Source organism: Bos taurus, chromosome 2 (assembly GCF_002263795.3).
Source record: "Bos taurus isolate L1 Dominette 01449 registration number 42190680 breed Hereford chromosome 2, ARS-UCD2.0, whole genome shotgun sequence".
Lineage (NCBI taxonomy): Eukaryota > Metazoa > Chordata > Mammalia > Artiodactyla > Bovidae > Bos > Bos taurus.
Window position 1 is genome coordinate 128,480,758 of NC_037329.1, and position 22,970 is coordinate 128,503,727.

At 44.2% G+C, this 22,970-nt stretch overlaps 2 protein-coding genes across 13 annotated transcripts in view; one reads left to right on the forward strand and one right to left on the reverse strand.

Moving 5' to 3' along the window:
* Positions 1 to 18,144, reverse strand: part of NIPAL3 (NIPA like domain containing 3) — a 57,136-nt gene extending 38,992 nt beyond the window's left edge. The window contains exons 1-3 of one of the 5 annotated variants that reach the window (XM_005203252.5): positions 18,040 to 18,144; positions 15,378 to 15,478; positions 14,362 to 14,694 (exon numbers count right to left, since the gene is read on the reverse strand). In XM_005203252.5, coding sequence (XP_005203309.1) covers positions 14,362 to 14,454 — 93 coding nt within the window. In that variant the 5' untranslated portion in view covers positions 14,455 to 14,694; positions 15,378 to 15,478; positions 18,040 to 18,144. The other 4 variants (XM_059876815.1, XM_005203251.4, XM_024978018.2 and 1 more) reach the window with 4 other exon arrangements.
* STPG1 (sperm tail PG-rich repeat containing 1) overlaps positions 16,864 to 22,970 on the forward strand; it is a 63,785-nt gene continuing 57,678 nt past the window's right edge. For 2 of the 8 annotated variants that reach the window (XR_009491167.1, XM_059876823.1), the window contains exons 1-3: positions 16,865 to 16,954; positions 19,293 to 19,494; positions 19,952 to 20,081. The gene's annotated coding sequence lies outside the window, so the exon portion shown is untranslated. 8 annotated transcript variants of the gene reach the window in all.

A 22,970-nucleotide genomic window follows, 5' to 3' on the forward strand; every position in this document is an offset into this window, starting at 1 on the left:
TAATTGGTTTATGGTATTGTTCAAGTTTTCTATTTCCTTGCTGATATTCTGTCCAGTTGTTCTATCCATTATTAAAAACGTGGTATTAAAGTGTCCAACTATTACTGTGGAACTATTTCTTCCTTTAATTCTGTCAATTTTTCCTTCATATATTTTAAGGCTCTGTTAGGTGCATATATTTTACAACTGCTATATCTTCTTATGGACTGACTTTTTTATCATTATATAATGTCCTTCTTCGTCGCTCATAACAATTTTTGTCTTAAAGTCTATTTTTCCCAGTGCTAATATACTCACTCAAGCTCTCCTTTGGTTACAATGAATGGAATATCTTTCCCCATCTTTTTACCATCAACCTATTTGTGTCTTTAAATCTAAAGGACATCTTATAGATAGGATATATTTGGGTCATATTTAAAAAAAGTCATTTCTGCCAATCTCTGCTTTTTAATTGGGCAGAGTTTAATCCATTTACATTTAATATAATTATTGATAAAGACTTCTGCCATTTCTTTATTATTCCCCCGTATGTCTATTTTTAGTCCTCAGTTTCTCCGTTACTGCCTTCTTTCATGTCAAATAGATATATTTTCTAGAGTACCATTTTAATTCCCTTTTACTATATATTTTTGAGTTGTCTTCCTAGTGATTATACTAGTGATTATAATTACCATCTTAATTTCAGTAGTATACAAAACTTTGCTCCTATATAGCATCTCTCCCTTCTCCACTTATGTTGCAAACTTCTTCATTATCTTTTGCATTTCTTTCATTTAAAAAGATATTGTATTGGATTCTCCATATCTCACTTATCTTTGCTGATAATTTATGTTTCCTGAATAAATGGCCTAATCTGAGCACAAATAAATGGAAATAATGGAAGAATGTGATACATGCCACAAAAGAAGGGGTAGAATTTTAAAGGAGGAACTTATTCTGGTCACAAGAAAGTATTTGGCTCAATGTCATGTGGCAGATGCAGTGGAAGGCCATAATCAAAATCCAGGGTCTTGGATTTTTACATGGCTGAGTTCTTTTCCAAGGGCTGGCCAGCTCTTCTACTAGAGATAGCTTGGTCTTTGTAAACTGACAGACCAGGCTTGTTTAGATTAGAAATGATAATGACAAACAACAACATTTATTGAGCATTTACTACATGTCAAATACTGTTTCAAGTACTTTATATATATTAACTCATTTAATCCTCATAATAACTACATAAGGTAGGTACTGTTATTTAATTTTACAGTAAACAACAAACTGTGGAAAATTTAAAGAGATGGGAATACCAGACCACCTGACCTGCCTCCTGAGAAATTTGTGTGCAAGTCAAGAAGCAACAGTTAGAACTGGACATGGAACAACAGACTGGTTCCAAATTGGGAAAGGCGTACATCAAAGCTGTATAATGTCACTCTGCTTATTTAACTTATATGCAGAGTACATCATGAGAAATGCTGGGCTGGATGAAGCATGAGCTGGAATCAAGATTGCCAGGAGAAATATCAATAACTTCAGATATGCAGATGACACCACCCTTACAGAACTAAAGAGCCTCTTGAAAGTGAAAGAGGAGAGTGAAAAAGTTGGCTTAAAGCTCAATATTCAGAAAACTAAGATCACGGCATCTGGTCCCATCACTTCATGGCAAATAGATGGGGAGACAATAGTAACAGTGACAGACTTTATTTTGGGGGGGCTCCAAAATCACTGCAGATGGTGATTGCAGCCATGAAATTAAAAGACGCTTACTCCTTGAAAGAAAAGTTATGACCAACCTAGACAGTATATTAAAAAGTAGAGGCATTACTTTGCCAACAAAGGTCCACCTAATCAAAATTATGGTTTTTCCAGTAGTCATGTATGGATGTGAGAGTTGGACTATAAAGAAAGCTGAGTGCCAAAGAATCGATGCTTTTGAACTGTAGTGTTGGAGAAGACTCTTGAGAATCCCTTGGACTTCGAGGAGATCCAATCAGTCCATCCTAAAGGAGATCAGTCCTGAATATTCATTGGAATGACTGATGCTGAAGCTGAAACTCCAATACTTTGGCCACCTGATGTGAAGAACTGACTCATTAGAAAATACCCTGATGCTGGGAAAGATTGAAGGCAGGAGGTGAAGGGGACAATAGAGGATGAGACGGTTGGACAGCATCACCAACTCAATGGATATGAGTTTGAGGAAGCTCCGGGAGTTGGTGGTGGACAGGGAGGCCTGGTGTGCTGCAGTCCATGGGGTCACAAAGAGTCGGACACGACTGAGCAACTGAACTGAACTGAAGGAAACTGAGGCACCGAGGGTATGAGGTAGCTGGTAAGCTGATGAAGCAGAATTGGAACCTGGGTAGTCTGACATTAGAGCCCATACTCTTAACTGTTATGTCAAACTATGTAATATATAAAGCTCTGGAACAATGTCTGACACAGGATAGGTACTCAGTAATTAGTAGCTATTATCAAGGACTGGGGAATCGGTTCTTGACTCAAAGGCTCCTAGGCTAGTGCAGAATACAGACATTTTACAGAGAAGGGAAGAATAGCATTCCAGACACTTACTCACTTAATCAGTGCCTAGTGTATGCCATGCACTGACTGTCAATGTGCCAGGCACTGTCCCTGCCCTCAGGTCATACATATTAAACACCTGATTATTAGCAATCACACTTCAGTTAGAGCTACCTAGAGAAGCACAGAGGCCTGATTCAGTGTGTGAGAGACGCAGGATTAAGGGAAGTCAGGGAAGCCCCTCTGAGGAACAGTTTCACAAGGACATCTGAAGATGTACACTGGTGGTGGTGAGGTGGAGAAAGCCATTCTACATCCTGTGGGAAACCCGTATGGTGGGAATGAGCATGGCACCTTGTGAGGGATGGAAAGGTGCTGTGGAGAGATACAATCCAGGGGGAAATGGGCTCAGAGGCACTGAGACGTAAAGAGGGACGTGTGTGTGTGTGAGTCTGAGGACCAATGAGGGTTTCTCTAGCTGGGGCTATCTTCTAGCAAAGAGAGAAGAAAACTGAGTGTAGAGGGTTAAGGCTTAAGGGGTGGGCTGGCCGGATTGGGAGGGGGCTTTTCTATCTCATACGGTTTGGTTTGGGGCTTGGAGATAATAGGGAGACTCTGTGTCATTACGACTGCTTCTAAGAGAGAAATCAGGATGGCAAGGTTTAGAAGGCCGTAATCTTCAGACTGGGGGCCCTGGAGGCCTTCTTTTACAAAAGTTTTGCTGATGAGCATTGTAAGGGATTCAGCCACCAGACCCTCATTTGCATCCAGGCTTTTTGCTGGCTTCCTATTGCGTCCCTTTCTCACTTTTCTCAATAGCTTCTTCCCAGTTCATCAAAGAAGGGCCTGTTTCTCACTCACGTAGAATCTTACGCTGGTACACTGCCCCAAGTTGTAAAACCACTAAGGAACCCAGGGGAATTCTGAAATTTTGTTTCCTGGGAGATTTCTTTAGTGATAAATGCCAATTCCTGGAATTGTTTTCTCTTCCTCTCGCATACATATTTCTGTGAAGGTATGACAGACATTAGAATAGGATACTCTGGCCCTTGTTAGGATATTTGAAATCAGAGAGTCTGATTTAACTGATGTTTGGACAATAAAGACTAGCTTTGTTAATTAGGTTACACCCACAGTTCTAACTTTTGATAAAAAAATATATTCAGGCAAAGTATAAAGTATTTATAATTAAAATACATGTACAAATATTTATAGTAAATATTTGAATTATATTCTATAGTTAAAATATATATTGTTGTTGTTCAGTCGCTAAGTTGTGTCCAACTCTTTGTGATCCCATGGACTGTTGCCTGCCAGGCTCCTCTGTCCATGGGTTTCTCCAGGCAAGAATATTGAAGTGGGTTGCCATTTCCTTCTCCAGGGAATCTTGCCAGACCAGGAATCGAACCTGCATCTCCTGCATTACCAGGTGAATTCTTTACCACTGAGTCACTAGAGAAGCCCATATAGTTAAAATACATTTGTGAATATATGTTTTACAACATAGTAAGGGCAAAATCACTGCAGATGGTGACTGCAGCCATGAAATTAAAAGACGCTTACTCCTTGGAAGGAAAGTTATGACCAACCTAGATAGCATATTCAAAAGCAAAGATATTACTTTGCCGACAAAGGTCCGTCTAGTCAAGGCTATGGTTTTTCCTGTGGTCATGTATGGATGTGAGAGTTGGACTGTGAAGAAGGCTGAGCACTGAAGAACTTATGCTTTTGAACTGTGGTGTTGGAGAAGACTCTTGAGAGTCCCTTGGACTGCAAGGAGATCCAACCGGTCCATTCTGAAGGAGATCAGCCCTGGGATTTCTTTGGAGGGAATGATGCTAAAGCTGAAACTCCAGTACTTTGGCCACCTCATGCGAAGAGTTGACTCATTGGAAAAGACTCTGATGCTGGGAGGGATTGGGGGCAGGAGGAGAAGGGGACGACAGAGGATGAGATGGCTGGATGGCATCACTGACTCGATGGACGTGAGTCTGGGTGAACTCCGGGAGTTGGTGATGGACAGGGAGGCCTGGCGCGCTGCGATTCATGGGGTCGCAAAGAGTCGGACACGACTGAGCGACTGAACTGAACTGAACTGAAGGGCAAAGTATAGTTAAATTTATAATATTTCAATTTCCCCAATCTTTTCTGAATAGATTGGGTTAATGCAAGGTGCCCTAAGTGAAAAAAGTTACTAGCATATTGATAGTGCTTTTTTGGTAAACGTCATGGAAACTGTAAAAGCAAAAACAAACCCCTTTTTAAATTAAGTGTGTCTAGTATGTCGTTGTGAACACAAATGAATGAGGCCTTAAACATACTGTTAGCTGATAGGTCAATAAAAATAGTTTATCACTACCTGATTTTTAACACAAAACTCAGAAGGAGTTGAAAGAATTCAGTGATTCACTACACTTCTTCCATTCTGGTTATGTACAGAAGCTCTTCTAGCCATAATAACCAAAGCTTGCAATAGAACAGATGCTAAATTCTATCTCATTCTACCAGTTAGTAATATGCATCTTAAATATTGAAAATAAAGTCCTATTTTTCTCATTCAGATATATTTTTCTAAACAATATTATTTTTTGCTCAAAAATGATAAAATTTATACTGCATTAATCAATTGCTTTTATTCAATTATATAAAGAATTCTGTATTGAATCAACACCTATGAACCTTATGTCAAAGGAAAATTTTTTAAACAAAATTTGGTTACATACTCTACACTTTTTCTTGTAGAAGTATGATAGGTATTTCCATAAAAATTTTAAGTGTTAAAAAGCAGACACATGTAAACAAAGAAGAACAAAGAGTGTTTTTGCTCACCACCCAATTCTACAAGGATTAGGCTGCAATCTGTTGCAGTTGCCGATCAACATTAAGAAAACAACAGGATGTTCTGTGTTTGGACAAACAGGCCCCTTTGAGAGTTAAATGCATATCTCAGGAAAAAAATTTAATGAATCCAGATTCTTGTATCTTCCCACACATAAAAAAAAAAAAGCACTAAAATCATTAACTTGAGATTTTTTGGGGACTAGCAATAATCTTTTACCCAGATGTATATTTTACTGCATGTGTTTCCTAGTAAAAAATCACATATAAACTGCTTATCTCCCTTACCTCTTCAGAACAGCTTTCTCAGAGCTACTGAGAAGCTGTCTACTGGGCTACAGTCCTCAGTAAGGTCTCTGAACAAAACTTAAACTCACAACTCTTGCAATGTGAAATTTTAAGTCAACACACATTTTTGGGATAATATTCTGTGGGGGAAATGGAACTTAGGGAGGAAAAGGAAAGATGTAAAATTTCCAACTGTTAAAGAAGAGTTTTTTTAGAAGACTGATGGTAGGTTATCAAGTGGTCTTTATACTTTGGGGGCTTTAGTTAAGCATATATAAGAGTTAAAAAAATAGAATTTAAACGCACCAGGAACTATATGCTTTGCAGATATTTAAATCTGTACTGAAAAGTTTGAAGTTTTAGATGTCTACTAAAAGAAAGTGTGAGAAAAGACACTGTTTCCTTGGAGGGTCAAGTTTGAGGACTTCAAAGGAAGTCCTTCCCTCTGTGTTTGGCTCTTAGGATTGAAAGCAAGAACATCAGCTTCATAACAGGCAAAGATCCTGGGGCCAGACAGGTACCCTAATACCTCAGTTTACCTATGCTAATGAGCAAATTGTTATAAACTGGCAGTAATTTTGCAGGAACTGTCTTGGGCAGGTAGAAGACTGGTTCCTGCTCCAACAACACCTCAGAGCTGCTTTTTCTAAACTTTAGTGGGAGACAGAGGAGAGCTGAAACAGGCTCCAGGAATTGTGGGTGATGCTGTTCAGAGGGCAGGTGTGGGCCACACACATATGCAGGTTCAGGGTAGGCAGGACGGTGGGATCTGCTTCACTGAGCCTCGGTTCCTCTCTGCTCTGCTGGGCGGGAGGACAGTACTCCTCTGCCAGAGCTGGTGCAGAAACTTCTTGAGATTGTTTGGAAGAAACACTTAACACAGCAACTTAGAATTAGGGTGAACCATATGAAATGACTGATATCCAACCAGTTTTGACCTACAAAGGTGGAAGATTCATATGGTTCAACCTGTAACTGGTAGTTGCTATCTTATTTTTACCAGGGAGACCAAGCTGTCCTCTGAAAAGACTAAGTCTACGTGGCTGTTAGAGAATGTGCTGTGAAATGTGACACAAAATGGAGTCATTTAAGTCAAGGGGTTTTAAAATGGGGCTGTGAGGCCATTAAGGAGATGGACCTTACATACATCCTCACGGGACGGAACCATGACCTCCAAGGACTCTGTAAACCCACGTGCAACTTGTCACAGTAACGACTTCCCCCAGCTCTAGTGATGGCCTTAGAGCTCAATCACACTTAGCCACAATGAGCTTCTGTCTCTAACTCCAATGAAAATCCCTTGTAACGCAAGCCTCCCTTCACCTTTAAAAGCCCTTGACTTTTACTGTTTGAATTGATACTTGAATCTGTGTGCCCTGGACTGCAGTTCTCGAATTCCAAATGAACTCTTTTTCTTTGATTATTTCTCCCTAGGTTTATTTAGGTTGACAGTGTTGTTAACAACTTGCCTAGGGGCAGTAAAGAGATAAAGACAGGACATAAGCAGCTGTGGCCAAACAGACAAGTCAATCAGAGAAGAGGCTATGGAGGTGTGAAACCCAGAATGAAAATTGTGAAACTAACAAGGAATAGGGGTGGTGTGGCAGAGGGATGGACTGGGAGTTTGGACTCGGAGTTTGGAATTAGCAGAGGCAAGCTATTTTATATGGAATGGATAAACAAGGTCGTACCGTATAGCCCAGAAAACTATATTCAATATCTTGTGATACCACAGTAGAAAAGAATATGAAAAAGGATATGTATGTATATACGGAATATAATTATATATGTATATACATATATTTATACATATAAATATATATATGTATAACTGAACCACTTTGCTGTACAGTAGAAATTAACACAACATTGTAATTCAACTATACTTCAATAAAATAAATTAAAAATAATAAAGGCTGCTGTTTATGGAGCAGTTATACATATTGTATATATGTCAGGCATGGCACTAAGGCCTTTCTACACATCACCTTTGAGCCACAAATGACCCTATGAAGTGGGTATTACTCTGAGTCCTGTTTTAGCACACAAGCTTGAAGGAGTTTAGCGATGACCAAAGGAAGGCTCAGTTCAGTTCAGTTCAGTCAGTCATGTCCGACTCGTTGCGACCCCATGAATCGCAGCACGCCAGGCCTTCCTGTCCATCACCAACTCCTGGAGTTCACCCAGACTCACGTCCATCGAGTCAGTGATGCCATCCAGCCATCTCATCCTCTGTCGTCCCCTTCTCCTCCTGCCCCCAATCCCTCTCAGCATCGGAGTCTTTTCCAATGAGTCAACTCTTTGCATGAGATGGCCAAAGTACTGGAGTTTCAGCTTTAGCATCAGTCCTTCCAAAGAACACCCAGGGCTAATCTCCTTCAGAATGGACTGGTTGGATCTCCTTGCAGTCCAAGGGACTCTCAAGAGTCTTCTCCAACACCACAGTTCAAAAGCATCAGTTCTTCAGCGGTCAGCCTTCTTCACAGTCCAACTCTCACATCCATACATGACCACAGGAAAAACCATAGCCTTGACTAGCCGGACCTTTGTTGGCAAAGTAATGTCTCTGCTTTTCAATATGCTATCTAGGTTGGTCATAACTTTTCTTCCAAGGAGTAGGTGTCTTTTAATTCAAGGCTCAGAGAAGTGAAATAAGGTGCCCAAGGTGAGGACCAGAGGATGCGAGACTAGAGGTCTGACTTCCAGTCTCTTGATGAGAATCACTCCTCTATGCTGTCTCCCACTGTGTTCTCTGAGGTTGAAGGGCTTCAAAGGTGGCAAAAATAAAAAAAGGTCCCCACCTTGTAAGTGCTACATTCCCACTGATGACACAAGCAGCTGAGGTTACTTTTAAAAGCCATTTCTACAAGCATATGAATCTCCACACCTAACAAGTGGCTACAGACAGACATGGTTAGTAACAGCAATATAACTTAATACCCTTTCATCCGAGTGTTTCAAAGGGCTTCGTCAACCCTAATTACGCCCCAAAGCCTTGTGAAGTTGTGACTGGCTCAACTTCAAGAGAATTAAAGTCAAGCAAGGAAGTTGCCAGCAGCCCAGGGGTTACACAATTTGAACACACATCTACTAGCCGCCCTCAAGTGCCCGGTGGAGGGCAATCCGGAGTGGAGATGACAACCAGCAGGGCACCTGACATTATTTATGGAGCAGTTATACGTATTATATATGTATATATGTCAGGCATGGCACTAAGGCCTTTCTACACATCACCTTTGAGCCACAAATGACCCTATGAAGTGGGTATTACTCTGAGTCCTGTTTTAGCACACAAGCTTGAAGGAGTTTAGCGATGACCAAAGGAAGGCTCAGAGAAGTTGACATTAAGTTCCTCCTCCAAACCTCAGCACTGGAATCTGAAATAGTATCCAGGTCTGCTGGCAGGGAGGGAAGAGGACAGGGCCAGGGCCTTCATCTCTGAACACCAATAAGAGCTTTCTCCACCCATCGGGCTCTGCTTTTGGCTGAAGAACCACCCCAGGGGTTTTCACTGAAGTTATTCAAAGTGTTAAGTGCTCTTAAGTACATCTGAATGGCTAACCCAGAACAGGGATTTGACCCTGGGATCAGTGATTCTGTGTGTTATGAAAACAAAAGGTGAGGACTGGAACCCCGGTGCTCCCACCAAGGCGCAGGTTCCAGCCAAGGCTCCGATAGACCCAAAGGCGAAGAGGAAGGACCAGCAAACCCACAGTCTTCTTCCTCTCTGCTTCAGCTTACCAGCACAGACTTTGCAGACCAGCAGACCTGGACTGGGGTTACTGCCTCTGTCACTGACGGCTGTGTGACTTCAAAAGAATCGCCTTAACTCTCTGAGCCTCAGCATCCCCTCTGAAAAATGGAGCTGACTATACACTCTTAGGAATGTCATGTTATAAGGCACATGCTTAAACACCACTCGACAGGTAATAAATATTAAAACAATTCTAGCTGCTGCTATTATTATTTTTATAATTTTCATTTTTTATCATTATTATGATTAGCAACACCTCTAAGGACCCTTCTGGCCCTGATATGCTCTGATCCAAGAATTGATCTTTCACCAGCTATAACTCTGAAAGAAAAGAAACTATTCTCAGAAAAGCAGCCAAAGGTCACAGGGGCACGATTCCCTGGATATTGGTATCAGAGTGAAACCTCAATTCAGATCTCCTGTTTTAATGTCTTCTTCACATCTGCCAACAAGAGTCTCTATTTAAATTCTGTAAGTCCCCTACCTACAAGTGCATTCAAAAGTCTAATTCATTTGTAAGTCCAACAAAGTGAGCCTGGGTACCCAGTTAACACAATCGGCTATATAGTACTGTATTGTAACAGGTTTATGAAACTTTTCATACAGATAGTACGTAAAAAACCAACAAACATAAAAAATAAAGAAAACATCTTTAACCTTACAGCACAGTACCTTGAGGAGTCCAGTAGGACAATACAACAGCTGGCACCCAGGGGCATGCTTGCAGCTTTGAAAGTTCACAACTGAAGGTTCGTACAGAGGGGACTTACCGTACTATGCTGACAAGACTGTCATTGCCTGCTATTTAAGCTGACTTCCCATAGTCCCTTGAACTTAAAAGGCTAACAGTTAAGTATAAACTGCATTCTGGCTTGCTCTGAGGGTTGGAAGTGTGAACGTGTTAATCTCTCAGTCGTGTCCAACTCTTTGGACCCCATGGACTACAGCACACCAGGCTCTTTTGTCTGTGGAATTCTCCAGGCCATTATACTGGAGTGGGCTGCCATTCCCTTCTCCAGAGGATCTTCCTTATCCAGGAGTCGAACCCAGGTCTCCCTCATTGCAGGTGGATTCTTTACTGTCTGAGTCATTCACATTCAAATGCAATGGACGCAGCAGACCGGCTAACAGTCTCTGCAGCACCTGTGACCTGGCCTCAAGCCACCTCCCTGACGTTTACCTTCCCCAGCAAGTGAGGCATTACCTTCTCCACTGCCATTTCGACACTTACTAAACAGTATCAGGGAGAGAAGGGGCCTCATGCAGTGCCTGGCACAACATCAGCAGGAGGAAGTGTGTGTGTGAAAGTCATTCAGTCGTGTCCGACTCTTTGCGACCACATGGACTGTAGTCCGCCAGGCTCCTCTCTGTCCATGGAATTCTCCAGGCAAGAATACTGGAGTGGGTAGCCTATCCCTTCTCCAGGGGATCTTCCTGACCCAGGAATCAAACCGGGGTCTCCTGCATTATAGGCAGATTCTTTACCAGCTGAGCTACAAGGGAAACCCAAGAATACTGGAGTGGGTAGCCTATCCCTTCTCCAGCAGATCTTCCCAACCTAGAAACCAAACCGGGGTCTCCTGCATTGCAGGCAGATTCTTTACCAGCTGAGCCACCAGGGAAGCCCAGGCAGCAGGAAGTGGTGGATAAAACTAAGGGCTCTGGCAGCACACAGACTTGATTCAAATCCCAGTTTTACAACCGAGTAACTGTGTGGTCTTGGGCCAGTTAACTAATCTCTGTGTGCCAGTTTCCTCATTTGTAAAATGCAGAAATACAAGTACCTACCTTGTACCTAGTCTTAGAGAATGAACAGTCCGTTATAGCAAACACAAGTAATGTTAGCTGCTGTTATTATGATGACCATAGTAACTGTGAATTGGTTATAAAAGTATAAAGGACCTATTATTTCCCGCCAGGAAGACTGACAAAGGCTTCATGGATAAGGCGATATTTGAATTGGAGGTGGAAGGGTGGGTAGGATTTCCACAGGCAGAAAACAGGGAATGGTGCAGGCAGTTTCCAGTTTCCTAATCTGTAAATTCAGGTCATTCTCATAACCACCCTATGCTATGCTATGCTATGCTAAGTCACTTCAGTCATGTCCGACTCTGTGCGACCCCATAGACGGCAGCCCACCAGGCTCCCCCGTCCCTGGGATTCTCCAGGCAAGAACACTGGAGTGGGTTGCCATTTCCTTCTCCAATGCATGAAAGTGGAAAGTGAAAGTGAAGTCGCCTAGTCGTGTTCAACTCTTAGCGACCCCATGGGCTGCAGCCCACCAGGCTCCTCCATCCATGGGATTTTCTAGACAAGAGTACTGGAGTGGGGTGCCAATGCCTTCTCTGAACCACCCTATAGGATGAACTTAATACGGACGTGCAAAGGAATTACATGACTTTCCCCAAGCTATCATACCACAAGAGCTTCCCTGGTGGCTCAGACGGTAAAGAATCTGCCTTCAATGCAGGAGACCTGGGTTTGATCCCTGGGTTGGGAAGATCCCCTGGAGGAGGGCATGGCAACCCACTCCAGTATTCTTGCCTGGAGAATCCGATGGACAGAGGAGCCTAGCAGGCTGCAGTCCATGGGGTTGCAAAGAGTCAGACATGACTGAGCAACTAATCACACACATATAATACCACAAACTGACAGAACTGGGGCTAGAAGCCAGGTCTCCCAGATTTCAAAGGCCGTGCTCTTAACACCCTACTGGATCTCTCTTTTTGTGCCAAATTCTGTCTGGAAGGGTAGTTACTTATGGAAATGTTTACCTGCCTCCCTCCTAGACTCCTTTAGGGAAGAGCCATCTCAATGACCTATATAGCTCCTGTCCTACTCAGCACAGGCATGCATATAACTATGCATATAGTTCAGCTGAAATTCCTACTTGCTAAACAGAAGAAACTGAGGTCCAACTCTTGCAGTTTGAGGTAAAGCTTCCAGAGTCAGAGACCCTCAGGGATGCTAGTCATCAGCAGTTCAGCCTGCTGGTCTCTTTCACAGACCACCCTCCCTCAACAATCAGAATCCATTCTCTGCTGGGGTGGACGAGGACGGGGCTGAAACTCAGGGCACATGCTTGTTTCTGAGGTCATCCTGCTGATCAAGGTGCACTTGTGTCCTCTTAAGGGTTTCCCCAAAGGTAAGAGAGGACACTGGAGCAGCCCACCCAGCCTCAAGCCCACAGCAAGCAAAAATCCTGTTTGCTGGAGGACTCCACCCCCGGCCACTACTGATTGGATCAATGTAGACACCTGACCCAAGCTGGGCCAATCAGATCCTCCCTCCTTTGAAGGTGGGTTGAAGAGTTCTAGTACCTTTCAAGGAGAAGGCAATGGCAACCCACTCCAGCACTCTTGCCTGGAAAATCCCATGGACGGAGGAGCCTGGTAGGCTGCAGTCCATGGGGTCGCTAAGAGTCAGACACGACAGCGACTTCACTTTCACTTTTCACTTCCATGCACTGGAGAAAGAAATGGCAGCCCACTCCAGTGTTCTTGCCTGGAGAATCCCAGGGATGGTGGGGCCTGGTGGGCTGCCGTCTATGGGGGTCGCACAGAGTTGGACATGACTGAAGCGACTTAGCAGCAGCAGCAGTACCTTTCAAGCCTCACTGCCGTTCCTGCCCTTGGGTTCTGTGAGCTACCATGTAGCCTTATATTAATTTTTCCTTTTGCTTAAACTTCTCTGAAATGGACTTTTATTTCTTGCGACCAAAAGAGCCTGAACAAAATCAAGGAAGAAAGAGCAAGCTTCCCCTTAGAAACCTCTTTCCCTACCCCCAGGTGGAATTAACTACTCCTTCCTCTGCTCTGTGCATCTTCACCTGTTGCTGTTTGTAACCATGAGACATTTCTGAGTCAAGCAGTGAGTCAAACCCGTCCCGCATGCCTAGCGCTGGGCTAGGTGCTTTTTCGTTGATTTATGCAGCCCTAAAGGAATGAAGGGTGGAGGGAGGTATTACTACCATCATCCTACCCATAAGAGAAGCTCTGAGGGTTAGTTAAGCCTAAGGTTACTGAGGTGGGAGCAGGTAGGGATTTGAAGACTGATCTTCTTTCCTTTATCCCCGCTCCCCCCACCCTTTTAGGTCAGTTCATCACCCTTTGTTCACATGCCTGTCTGACACCTCAATTCTTAAGCTTTTTGGGAGAGTCACTATGACTTATTTATCTTTGTTCTGGCAGGAAGATATTTCTGTAATAAATAACTGAATTGAGGATAAAAATGAAAAGTTATTAGACACCTCATCAGGGAGCGTGTTCTATGTCTTCTTAGATTCTGTGTTTGTCTATTTGGCATCCATTCACCACAAGGCTAATTATATGAACTCTACTTTCTTGTTTTCTGTATTTTCGATGCTCTGGCATTTGTGACCTTGCTACGTGGGGAGAAACTGCCTCTCTCAGAGTTACCCATTCTTAGAGATAGCAAAGGGGCATGCACTCAGAGATGTTCACGGTAGCATCTGCAGTCACCCCAGATTAGAAACAATCTAATCAGCCAACAATAGGAGGCTCTGTCCCACGGACTTTGATACAGCAGCTCAACAGATTGGGCAATCATTCAGAAAGCACACTTCCAACCACCACTCAGTGACATAGGGAAATAGTCCATCAACAAAGTTAAGGAAAACAACCAAGATATAAAACTCTCCAACCCCAAATTTGGAATACTGGAAAAAGACAGGAAGGAAATTTACAGAAACAGGAACAAAGGTTGTCTCCAAGTAATGGAGCTGGTGATTTTTTTAAGTCAAACCTTCTTAGGGGGAATGAATTCCTTTTTATGTATTTCAATGAACATTTCTTTAGATTACACATTCTCTTGTACGCATGGAGGGGCTGCCTGTTTCTGTCAGTGATAAGCACGCAGACCCTGGATGTATCTGTTAGCCAATACTTCCCCGTGTGACTGTCTCATAAGAAAAATATAAAATCCCCAACCTAAAAAATAATAAAAGCTCTTGCCTTGTAGGAGAAGGAAGCCTCTCTCACGGGGTTGGCACTGCTTGTGGGCAGGAGCTGCTGGAGCTGCAGGGCTGCACCGTGAGCTCCGTCCATGGCGGGCTAAGGGCACAGACCAGCTGGCCTGGATCCGTAGCTGGAGGTGCTGCTAAGCCATCTTTCCCGGCGGGGTTCACCTCCTTCCACCAGCCATCGCCTTCTCACGTGGAAAGAGTACTGCAAGGCTCTTTTGGCCAATTTACAGCCTTTTCCTCATCTTCACTCAGAGACGTGCCAGTCTCTAGGTTTCTTCTCAGGCAGGCAGACGGGGACGCGTTTCCTGATTCTCGTGGTGCCCTAGCAGGAGGGGAAGAACATTAAAAATGCATGTACAATGAAACATTGAGCCGGATTTGTTACCTGAGAAAAGATTGCTATTAGGACGAAACACAAACTGCCATGAGAAGTGAGGCCATTTAAAAAATTACATTGTGCCTCTGGCCAGTTAGTAAAGATATGGCTCACCTACCTCAAAACCATTTCCCCAGTCCTTTAAAATCCCCTTTCCTCTTCTTCACTTCCTTCTTTCTATCATACGTGTGTGTGTGTGTGTGTGTGTGTGTGTGTTAGTTGCTCAGTCATGTCCGACTCTTTCCAACCCTATGGACTGTAGCCCACCAGGTGCCTCTGTCCATGGAATTCTCCAGGCAAGAATACTGGAGTGGGTTGCTATTTCCTTCTTCAGGGTATCTTCCTGACCTAGGGATCAAACCGGAGTCTCCTGCATTGCAGGCAGATTCTTCACCATCTAAGCCACAAGGGAAGCCCTCCTTCCATCATATCCTAATTTAAATGCTACCTTTCCATAGGTTCCCCTACATAAGAAGAACATTGCCTGTACCGACTTCTCTAGGACTCCACAAAGAAAGAAAGAAGAAAAAAATTCCTCTGCCATAAAAAACAACAAACCATCTGCATTCTTACTTAGGAAAGAAGGAATGAGAAGAAAAGTTATCTCCATGGAAGATGGACAAACTGACCTGCTCCTGAGGGTCTGCCTAGGGTGATATAACATTGGACCAGGAGGCGGAAGACCTAAGGGACCAGATCATTTTGCCTCTGGGAGTCTCAGCTGTAAAACCTGTAGAACAGGGGTAATAATATGGCCTTAAGTAAAACCAGCAATGATGGGAATGCTCATTAACTTCATTGGACTGACATTTTCAGGGCATCTCAAGCTTTTCTACCAAACAGAAAAGAAAGAGAAAGTACACCCCTAGTGTTTTGGGGAGCGTGGTCAAAACACCTACCACAAGCGCTAAGGGTTTCTTTGAGGTTCATGTTAAAAAAAATAAGCATACAAATGAGTATTATACTTGCAAAGCCTGTTATATTAATATAAAAATATTTTACATTACTTTTACCTGTTGTGTGCTTACCTGTTTTACCTTGGCCAAGTCATTTAACTTTTCAGCAAGTTTCCCCTGCTATGAAATATGGATATTCCATATCCATGTGTTGTTGTGAGAATTTGGTGAAATAATGCATACAAAATGCATGTACAGCAAATGGTCAATGAATATATTAATTTTATTCTTACCAATTGATTTAATTTACCTACAAATATACCTTTCTTTGTCTCAAGCAACAAATGTTTGAGGGTTTATTACATTCCAAACAGACAAAGTTTCTGACATGCTTCAAGGCATCAGAAAGATGCCTCCTACGGCTACCCACTCCAGTATCCTTGCCTGGAAAATCCCATGGGCAGAGGAGCCTGTTGGGCTACAGTCCATGGGGTTGCAAAGAGTTGGGCATGACTTAGTGACTAAACCGCCACCATCCTACCAGTAGCCTCCAGTTCCTTCTGTTATCTAGCCCCAGGCCCAGGAATTCTGGCTCCTGGTGTGAACAGCACAGTCCTATGATATAGGACTAACACTGCATTCAGTGTCTAGGAGACATCAGATGCAGGGCTCAAGCCAAGGGCAGCACAAAGACCATTTAACCCAGGCTCACTTTGTCAAAGAGCCTCAAAGTTAAATGACTGCTGCTGCCTCTAGATGAGGTTATATAATCAGTATATATATATATACCTGAAATATACTTATCAGACAAGCTTGTAACTCATTCCCATAACCAGAAGTCCCTGACTGTAAAGCCCTATGAATGTTTGTAATCTTGTGAAAAGCATAATTATTCTTCACTATACTTTTATGCCTTAGAAAGGAAGAGTGGTTCCTTCAGCCTCTGAGACACTCCTAGAGGCTTTCAGCCTGGAGGTGAAGGGGCACTGAAGCAAAAATTCCTGGAAGCTGTTTGCTGAATCCCCTGTTTGATTGCTGCCTCCCAAGACCTAGCCTAGAGCCTGGCATGGGGCCCTCCATACACACCTACTGACTGGCTCTAGACAGGCCAGTGAAGCACCCGGTACACCTTGGCTGCTTCACAGTGGAGAAGGGAATGGCTTACTCAAGGCCCCACCCACCGCAACTCCAGAGATAAAACCCATAGAGCCAGCCCCACCCACAGCACGTCAGAGAAGCCACAGGATGTGCCAAGACGGCGATGGGAATCCAGGCCACCTAACCTTCTTCAGATCAGCTGGTTTCTCCAGGTGGGTTCTGTATTTGCTTTCCTTTGTGGTGGCTGTGGTTGCTCTCATTTAATTATCTTTTAAAAAGCAGCTTCCCTCTCTGCCTCAGGAACCCCCAGGCCTCTGAGGCACCAGGGCCCACAAACATAGAAAACTCCCCCTTCAGCTAGGTAGCATTTTGGACAGAAAGCCTTGGAGGAATTCTGTGCAAGCTGTCTTCCCTTTTAAGGCACACATTCTTGGCCTAATGACTTTCTTTTCCAGACTGCAAAACACTTTTCCAGGTCTAACATATGCCCCAGAGGCAAGAAAACCAACTCTGTGTTGCTCACCACCCCTTAAGTTTGAGGCCCACACAGCTATCCGTGAGCACAGGGGTTACTGACTCAAAAAGGGAAAGATAAATCCACTAAGGGATGACTTTCACTCCACCCCCTAGTCCTCATCTGAGAATTATTTCATCAGCCCACAAAGTAGGTTTCCTAGATTAGAGAACCAGCGGTCTTGGCTGCTAAGAGTAAGGTCTGTATTAGAATTTGGCTCTCTCTAAAGAAATAATTCAAACACGCCCTTTCCCATCACCTGCCGGTTCAGCTTCTGGTTGCTGAGTGCCAGTTACAGGGTAAGCGCTTTTCCTTTCTTGGGCTTTGGCTCACGAAAGGGTTACACTCTTCAGTCCCCACCCAATGCGCTGGAAACGACTTCCAGTGACCAGCACGGACCAGGAATGCGTCCCCCACCCCCACCCCAGCCCTCGTCATCCACCTGCTAACTCCACTATCTGCTATCCCTTGGAAGCCCGAGCCGGTGTGTACAGGCACAATTGTGACGAAGTCACCCCATTTCACTTCCTGATTTGGTCAAACCTGGCATCGCCTTTATTAAGGCAAACCCATGGCCCTCTCCTTGATGCGAAAATGAAAAAAAGAAAAAGAAAAGCAGCATTCTGAGCCAACGAGACCCAAACTGACAAGGCTGGTGACAGCAAGAAGGAAGATGTGTATACTGGGGACGTCAAGGGTCACAAACGCCTTGGCTTTTCCTGAAACCGAAGGCTGAATTCAACCCCATCCCCACCCCGGCCTTAAGTCTAAATCACTACTCACCGGCGGCGTTTCCGTTAAGGCCCACCGATCAGAGGTTTCCGAGACACGACTTGGACTCCTCGAGCAAGCCGGAGGCACAGCCCTCCTAAATTCCTTCCCCGACTCAAGAGATGCAGAGCGGCTGCCGTGTTGTGCTTTCCAAAGGCGCGATTCGATTTGCCAGGCCGCCTGTCAGTCGAAAGCTGACGGGCATCAGGCGCCCGCGAGCGGCTTCGAGGAGGAGGCGGGCGGGACAGCCCTCGGGCATTGATTGGCTGGACCGCGGAGCTCGTTGGACGCGTAGGGGGCGAGCCCTGGGGAAGTGGTGCTCCACTGGAGCGCCGAGCTCACCTGGCGAGGGGCCCCTCTAGCGGCCACGTCGGGCTGGGTCTGGAAGGCTCCGGGTGACTTGCTCACTGCATCTGCCCTTATAGATGGGCAGCCTGCCCGGGTGTCCTCCCCCCGCTTTTACCCTCGGAGCCCTCTCCCGGGCTTTGCTCCTGCTGTTCCCCGACCCCACAATCTCACCAGGCATTCAAATCCTACACATCCTTCAAGGCCCGGTTCCCCCTGCCACCAAAGCCCCGAGGCCATAAAAAAATCTCTCCTTGCCTGTCCTCCTGGAACACCTGTTGGCAGCACAATATACCCTCCCGGTAACATCTGCGTCTCAGTTCAGTTCAGTCGTTCAGTTGTGTCCAACTCTTTGCGACCCCATGGACTGCAGCACGCAAGGCCTCCCTGTACATCACCAGCTCCCGGAGCCTGTTCAAACTCATGTCCATTGAGTCGGTGATGCCATCCGACCATCTCATCTTCTGTCGTCCCTTTCTCCTCCCGCCTTCGATCTTTCCCAGCATCACGGTCTTTTCAAATGAGTCAGTTCTCATCAGGTGGCCAAAGGATTGGAGCTTCAGCTTCAGCATCAGTCCTTCCAATGGCAATACTTAAAAGTCCTCCCATAAGCCTAGCACTTGATGAATGCTTCCGTAATGTACCACTGTAATAGTCCTAACTGCTTCAAGGATATATTGAACAAAATATCCTTGTTATTGAACTGATATATTGTTCACTATATTGAATGACAGTCTAGCCAATATTTTATAAGAACTATAATGGAGTATAACCTTTAAAAATCGTGAATCACTATACTGCACACCTGTAACATACAGCAACTATCCTTCAACTAAAAATTAATTTTTTGAAAAATAAAATGTATTTTAAAAAATAATTAACAGGTGCAGGGAGCTTCGCTTTTTCACATTTCATTCCAGATCCTCCCAACAACCCACTGAGTGAGACATTGGGCTCATGCCTGTTTTACAGATGAAGACATGATATTTGGACAGAGACCTCAACCGTGAGAAAGAGGCAGTTGTGGTGCAGACCCCGACACCGAGTGAGCTCAGAGAGAACTCCAGTCAGCGGAAGGAGGTTGACAGAATTGTAGCAGCTGCCCGAAGGACAGCGTGGCAGGTGCGAGATTTTTCTGGCAGCGTGGGAAGGAGGAGCTGAGATCACAGGGCCGGGCCAGGGACATGAAGATGTTTGGATTTCACCCTAAGTTTAAAGGGGAGCCCTTGGAGGGTTCTAAGTGAGGGAGTGACAAGATCACTGATTGCCCACGGACCTGGGCAACTCCATGGCTGTCCTTGTATGTTGTTGCCCATTATGTCTTTTTTCTTTGACTATCATAAAGAGGGCTTCAATTAATGTTAGTTCTTTTAGGTTTATTCCTTGAAGCAGGGTTTCTGGGTGAGCAAAATTCTAAAGCTTTGCGCCTATCACGAGATTTAGGAGGTTGTCTAGATAAACCCGTATTAAGTTTCCACGCCCATCCTGACGTAGTTAACCTGAACCCCCAAATTCTGGCCGCTTCTCAGCGGTTTTTGAAATTCCTCTGATCATTGGCCAACAACTTTTCACGCTAAAGAAACGGAGGATACCATTGGCTCGAGTTCATCAGGAAGCGGGCAGAAGATGGAAGCTAGAACGCTAGGCTTGTGGTTGCCATAGCGACAAGGAGGCCGGCCGACCAGATTCAGCCCAGGCGGACAGACGAGGTAGGAAGCCGTCCCTTTCGAGGGACGAATACTGGGGTCGTGGGGAGGAGGACCCGGCGCACAGCATTAGACGCCGACTGAGACCCGCGCCTGCCTCGTGCGTAATTCCGATACCAAGCTAGGTGGTACCGTGAGAGCCTGAAAACCCACTGTTGGAAGTTCCCCTCCCTGGAGTGTGCCCTCGGAGTCCCCACCTGAAAAGTGGCGATAATAACCAGGGCGTGCCTTCCCCGTGGATCTCCGGTGAGGGGCGTAGGCTACTGATTCACCCACCTCGGTCCAGGCGAGTGTACAAACATTTGGGGGCATCTGGCGGCAGGTGGACGGCAAATAGCTAAGTTCTAATCCCAGGCCCACTTCCATCTATCTCCTCGGGTGTCCCTCCTCCTTGCTGGGCGCCTTGGTTTACTCATCTGTAAAACGAAAGGGTGTGATTAGAATCTAGAGATGACTGGTGGTGGTGGTGGTTTAGTGGCTAGGTCAAGTCCGACTCTTGTGACCCCATGGACTGTAGCCTGCCAGGCTCCTCTGTCTATTGAATCCTCCAGGCAAGAATACAGGAGTGGGTTGCCATTTCCTTCTCCAAGGGATCTTCCGGACCCAGGAATTGAACCTGGACACTAGCCAGCTCCAAATGTTTCTTCCAGCTCTTACAAACACTTTTCTCAGCTAAAGAAAAATATCAAATGGATTATTTACCTGAGAGTGCTTAGAAAAATGTAAAATATTTCCAAGATGCACTATAGCATTATAACTGAATCAATAAAAACCTCATATAGTCAAAACTGCTCATGTAAACCCCATACAATTACATAAAAGGTAACAATACATGATATATTAGTATATATTGGTATACTTGTACCAATATATACTAATAATATATATTGTATATACTTGTAGTTTATATTGGTATACTTATACAGTAATATACACATTTAAATGTATGAAATATGTAGTGTGAAGTGAAGTGAAGTAGCTCAGTCATGTTCGACTCTTTGTGACCCCATGGACTGTAACCTACCACGTTCCTCCGTCCATGGGATTTTCCAGGCAAGAGTACAGGAGTGGGTTGCCATTTCCTTCTCCAGAGGATCTTCCCGACCCAGGGATCAAACCCAGGTTTCCCGTACTGTAGGCAGACGCTTTACCATCTGAACCACCAGGGAAACCTGAAATATGTAATACTATAAGATAAATGGGGCTTCCCTAGTGGCTCAGACAGAAAGGTTTTTTTTTAAACAGAGATGATAGAATTAAAACATGCCTATAGTTGTAGTCATGTGAGTTAAATCTTTAAAGAATGTAGCCCCTGATGGAAAGAGTTGTATTATGAGTACATCTGTATTCATTCTAGATGAAGAAGTGAAGTGAAAGTCGCTCAGTCTTGTCCGACTCTTTATGACCCCATGGGCTATACGGTCCATGGAATTCTCCAGGCCAGAATACTGGAGTGGGTAGCCTTTCCCTTCTTCAGGAGATCTTCCCAACCCAGGCATCGAACCCAGGTCTCCCGCATTGGAGGCAGATTCTTTGCCAGCTGAGCCACAAGGGAAGCCCATTCATTCCAGATAAAATGTGTCTATTCCTAGTATTCATCTATTCATTCAAGCCACAAATATTTATTGATCAATTGCTGTGTGCCAGGAAACAGTCTGGGGATTCAGTGATGAATGTCTTATTGATGAAGATCATAAACAAAAAATATTTTATATATTGTATATAAAATATAATGTGGGTAGTGAAAAGTGCTTTGAGAAAAGTAAAACAGAGTCAGATGGGGCTAGAGAGACATGGGTGGTGCTTCCCAAGAGAGAGAGGCCAAGGAAGTCATCCCAAAGGCAGTTTGAGGACAGGCCCAGATGAATCTGGTGACAGGGTAAGATGGTGCCCAGTATAGCGAAGGGAGGAATCCCCATGTCACAAGTATTTCACAGAAGCTGAAGAGGTCCCTTGTGGAGAAGACGATTAGTTTTTAGGAGATAGGTTATGACTGCTGCCTTCAAATATCTGAAGAATAGTCACGCAGAACAGTGTCTTTTAACCTTTCTGACTGTGATCCATGGTAAGAAATGTATTTTATATTGTGACCCAGCATACATGCATATTCACGTAACAGAAACTTCACAAGAGACCGTTAAGCTGTGACCTACATTTCAGAACTTACCAGTGTGGAAGAGGAGTGAAGCTTATTCTGAGCTCATTCAGGCAGGAACTTCCTAGCAATTAGAACTCTTTTAACAGTGAACTGCCTCAGGAATTTTCAAACTGAGTTCTGGGGAACCCCAGCATCCTGGGAAAATTACATTTTGAAAACGCTATGCAATGTCCTAGTTTTTATGAGACCAATCATACACACTCAGGGGTGATCAATGTCAACATTCAGCATGCTAACATTTAATGTGTGCTGCTTTAGAGATTATTAGAGTGGTTCAGAGTAAGCAGAAGTCAGACTTCCGGGTTCAAAGTCTGATTCTACCTCTTGTGGTATGACCCTGAGTAAGTCACATAACCCCTCCCTCTGACCATCAGTTTTCTTATCTGTAAATGGGGATAATACCTCACTGGATTATTTGAAGGATTGTATAAAATATTCTATAAAGGCATCTAGGAGTGTTAGGGCTCAAGAAATGATAGCTATTATTTTAAACTGTTAATATATTATCAATGTGCCTATATTAAAACCTAATGTTAATAAAAGCCTACTGTAGGCCAGGCAGCATTAACTACTTCTTGTGGTTATCATATTTAATTCTCACAAGCATCTTAAGAAGAAGGTACTGTTACCAATCTCAGTTTATCGAGGAGAAAATGAATTCAAAAGGTCAAGTGACTCATCCAAAATTAGAACTATTAAGTGGCAGAACCCAGGACTGTTAACCTTGAACACAG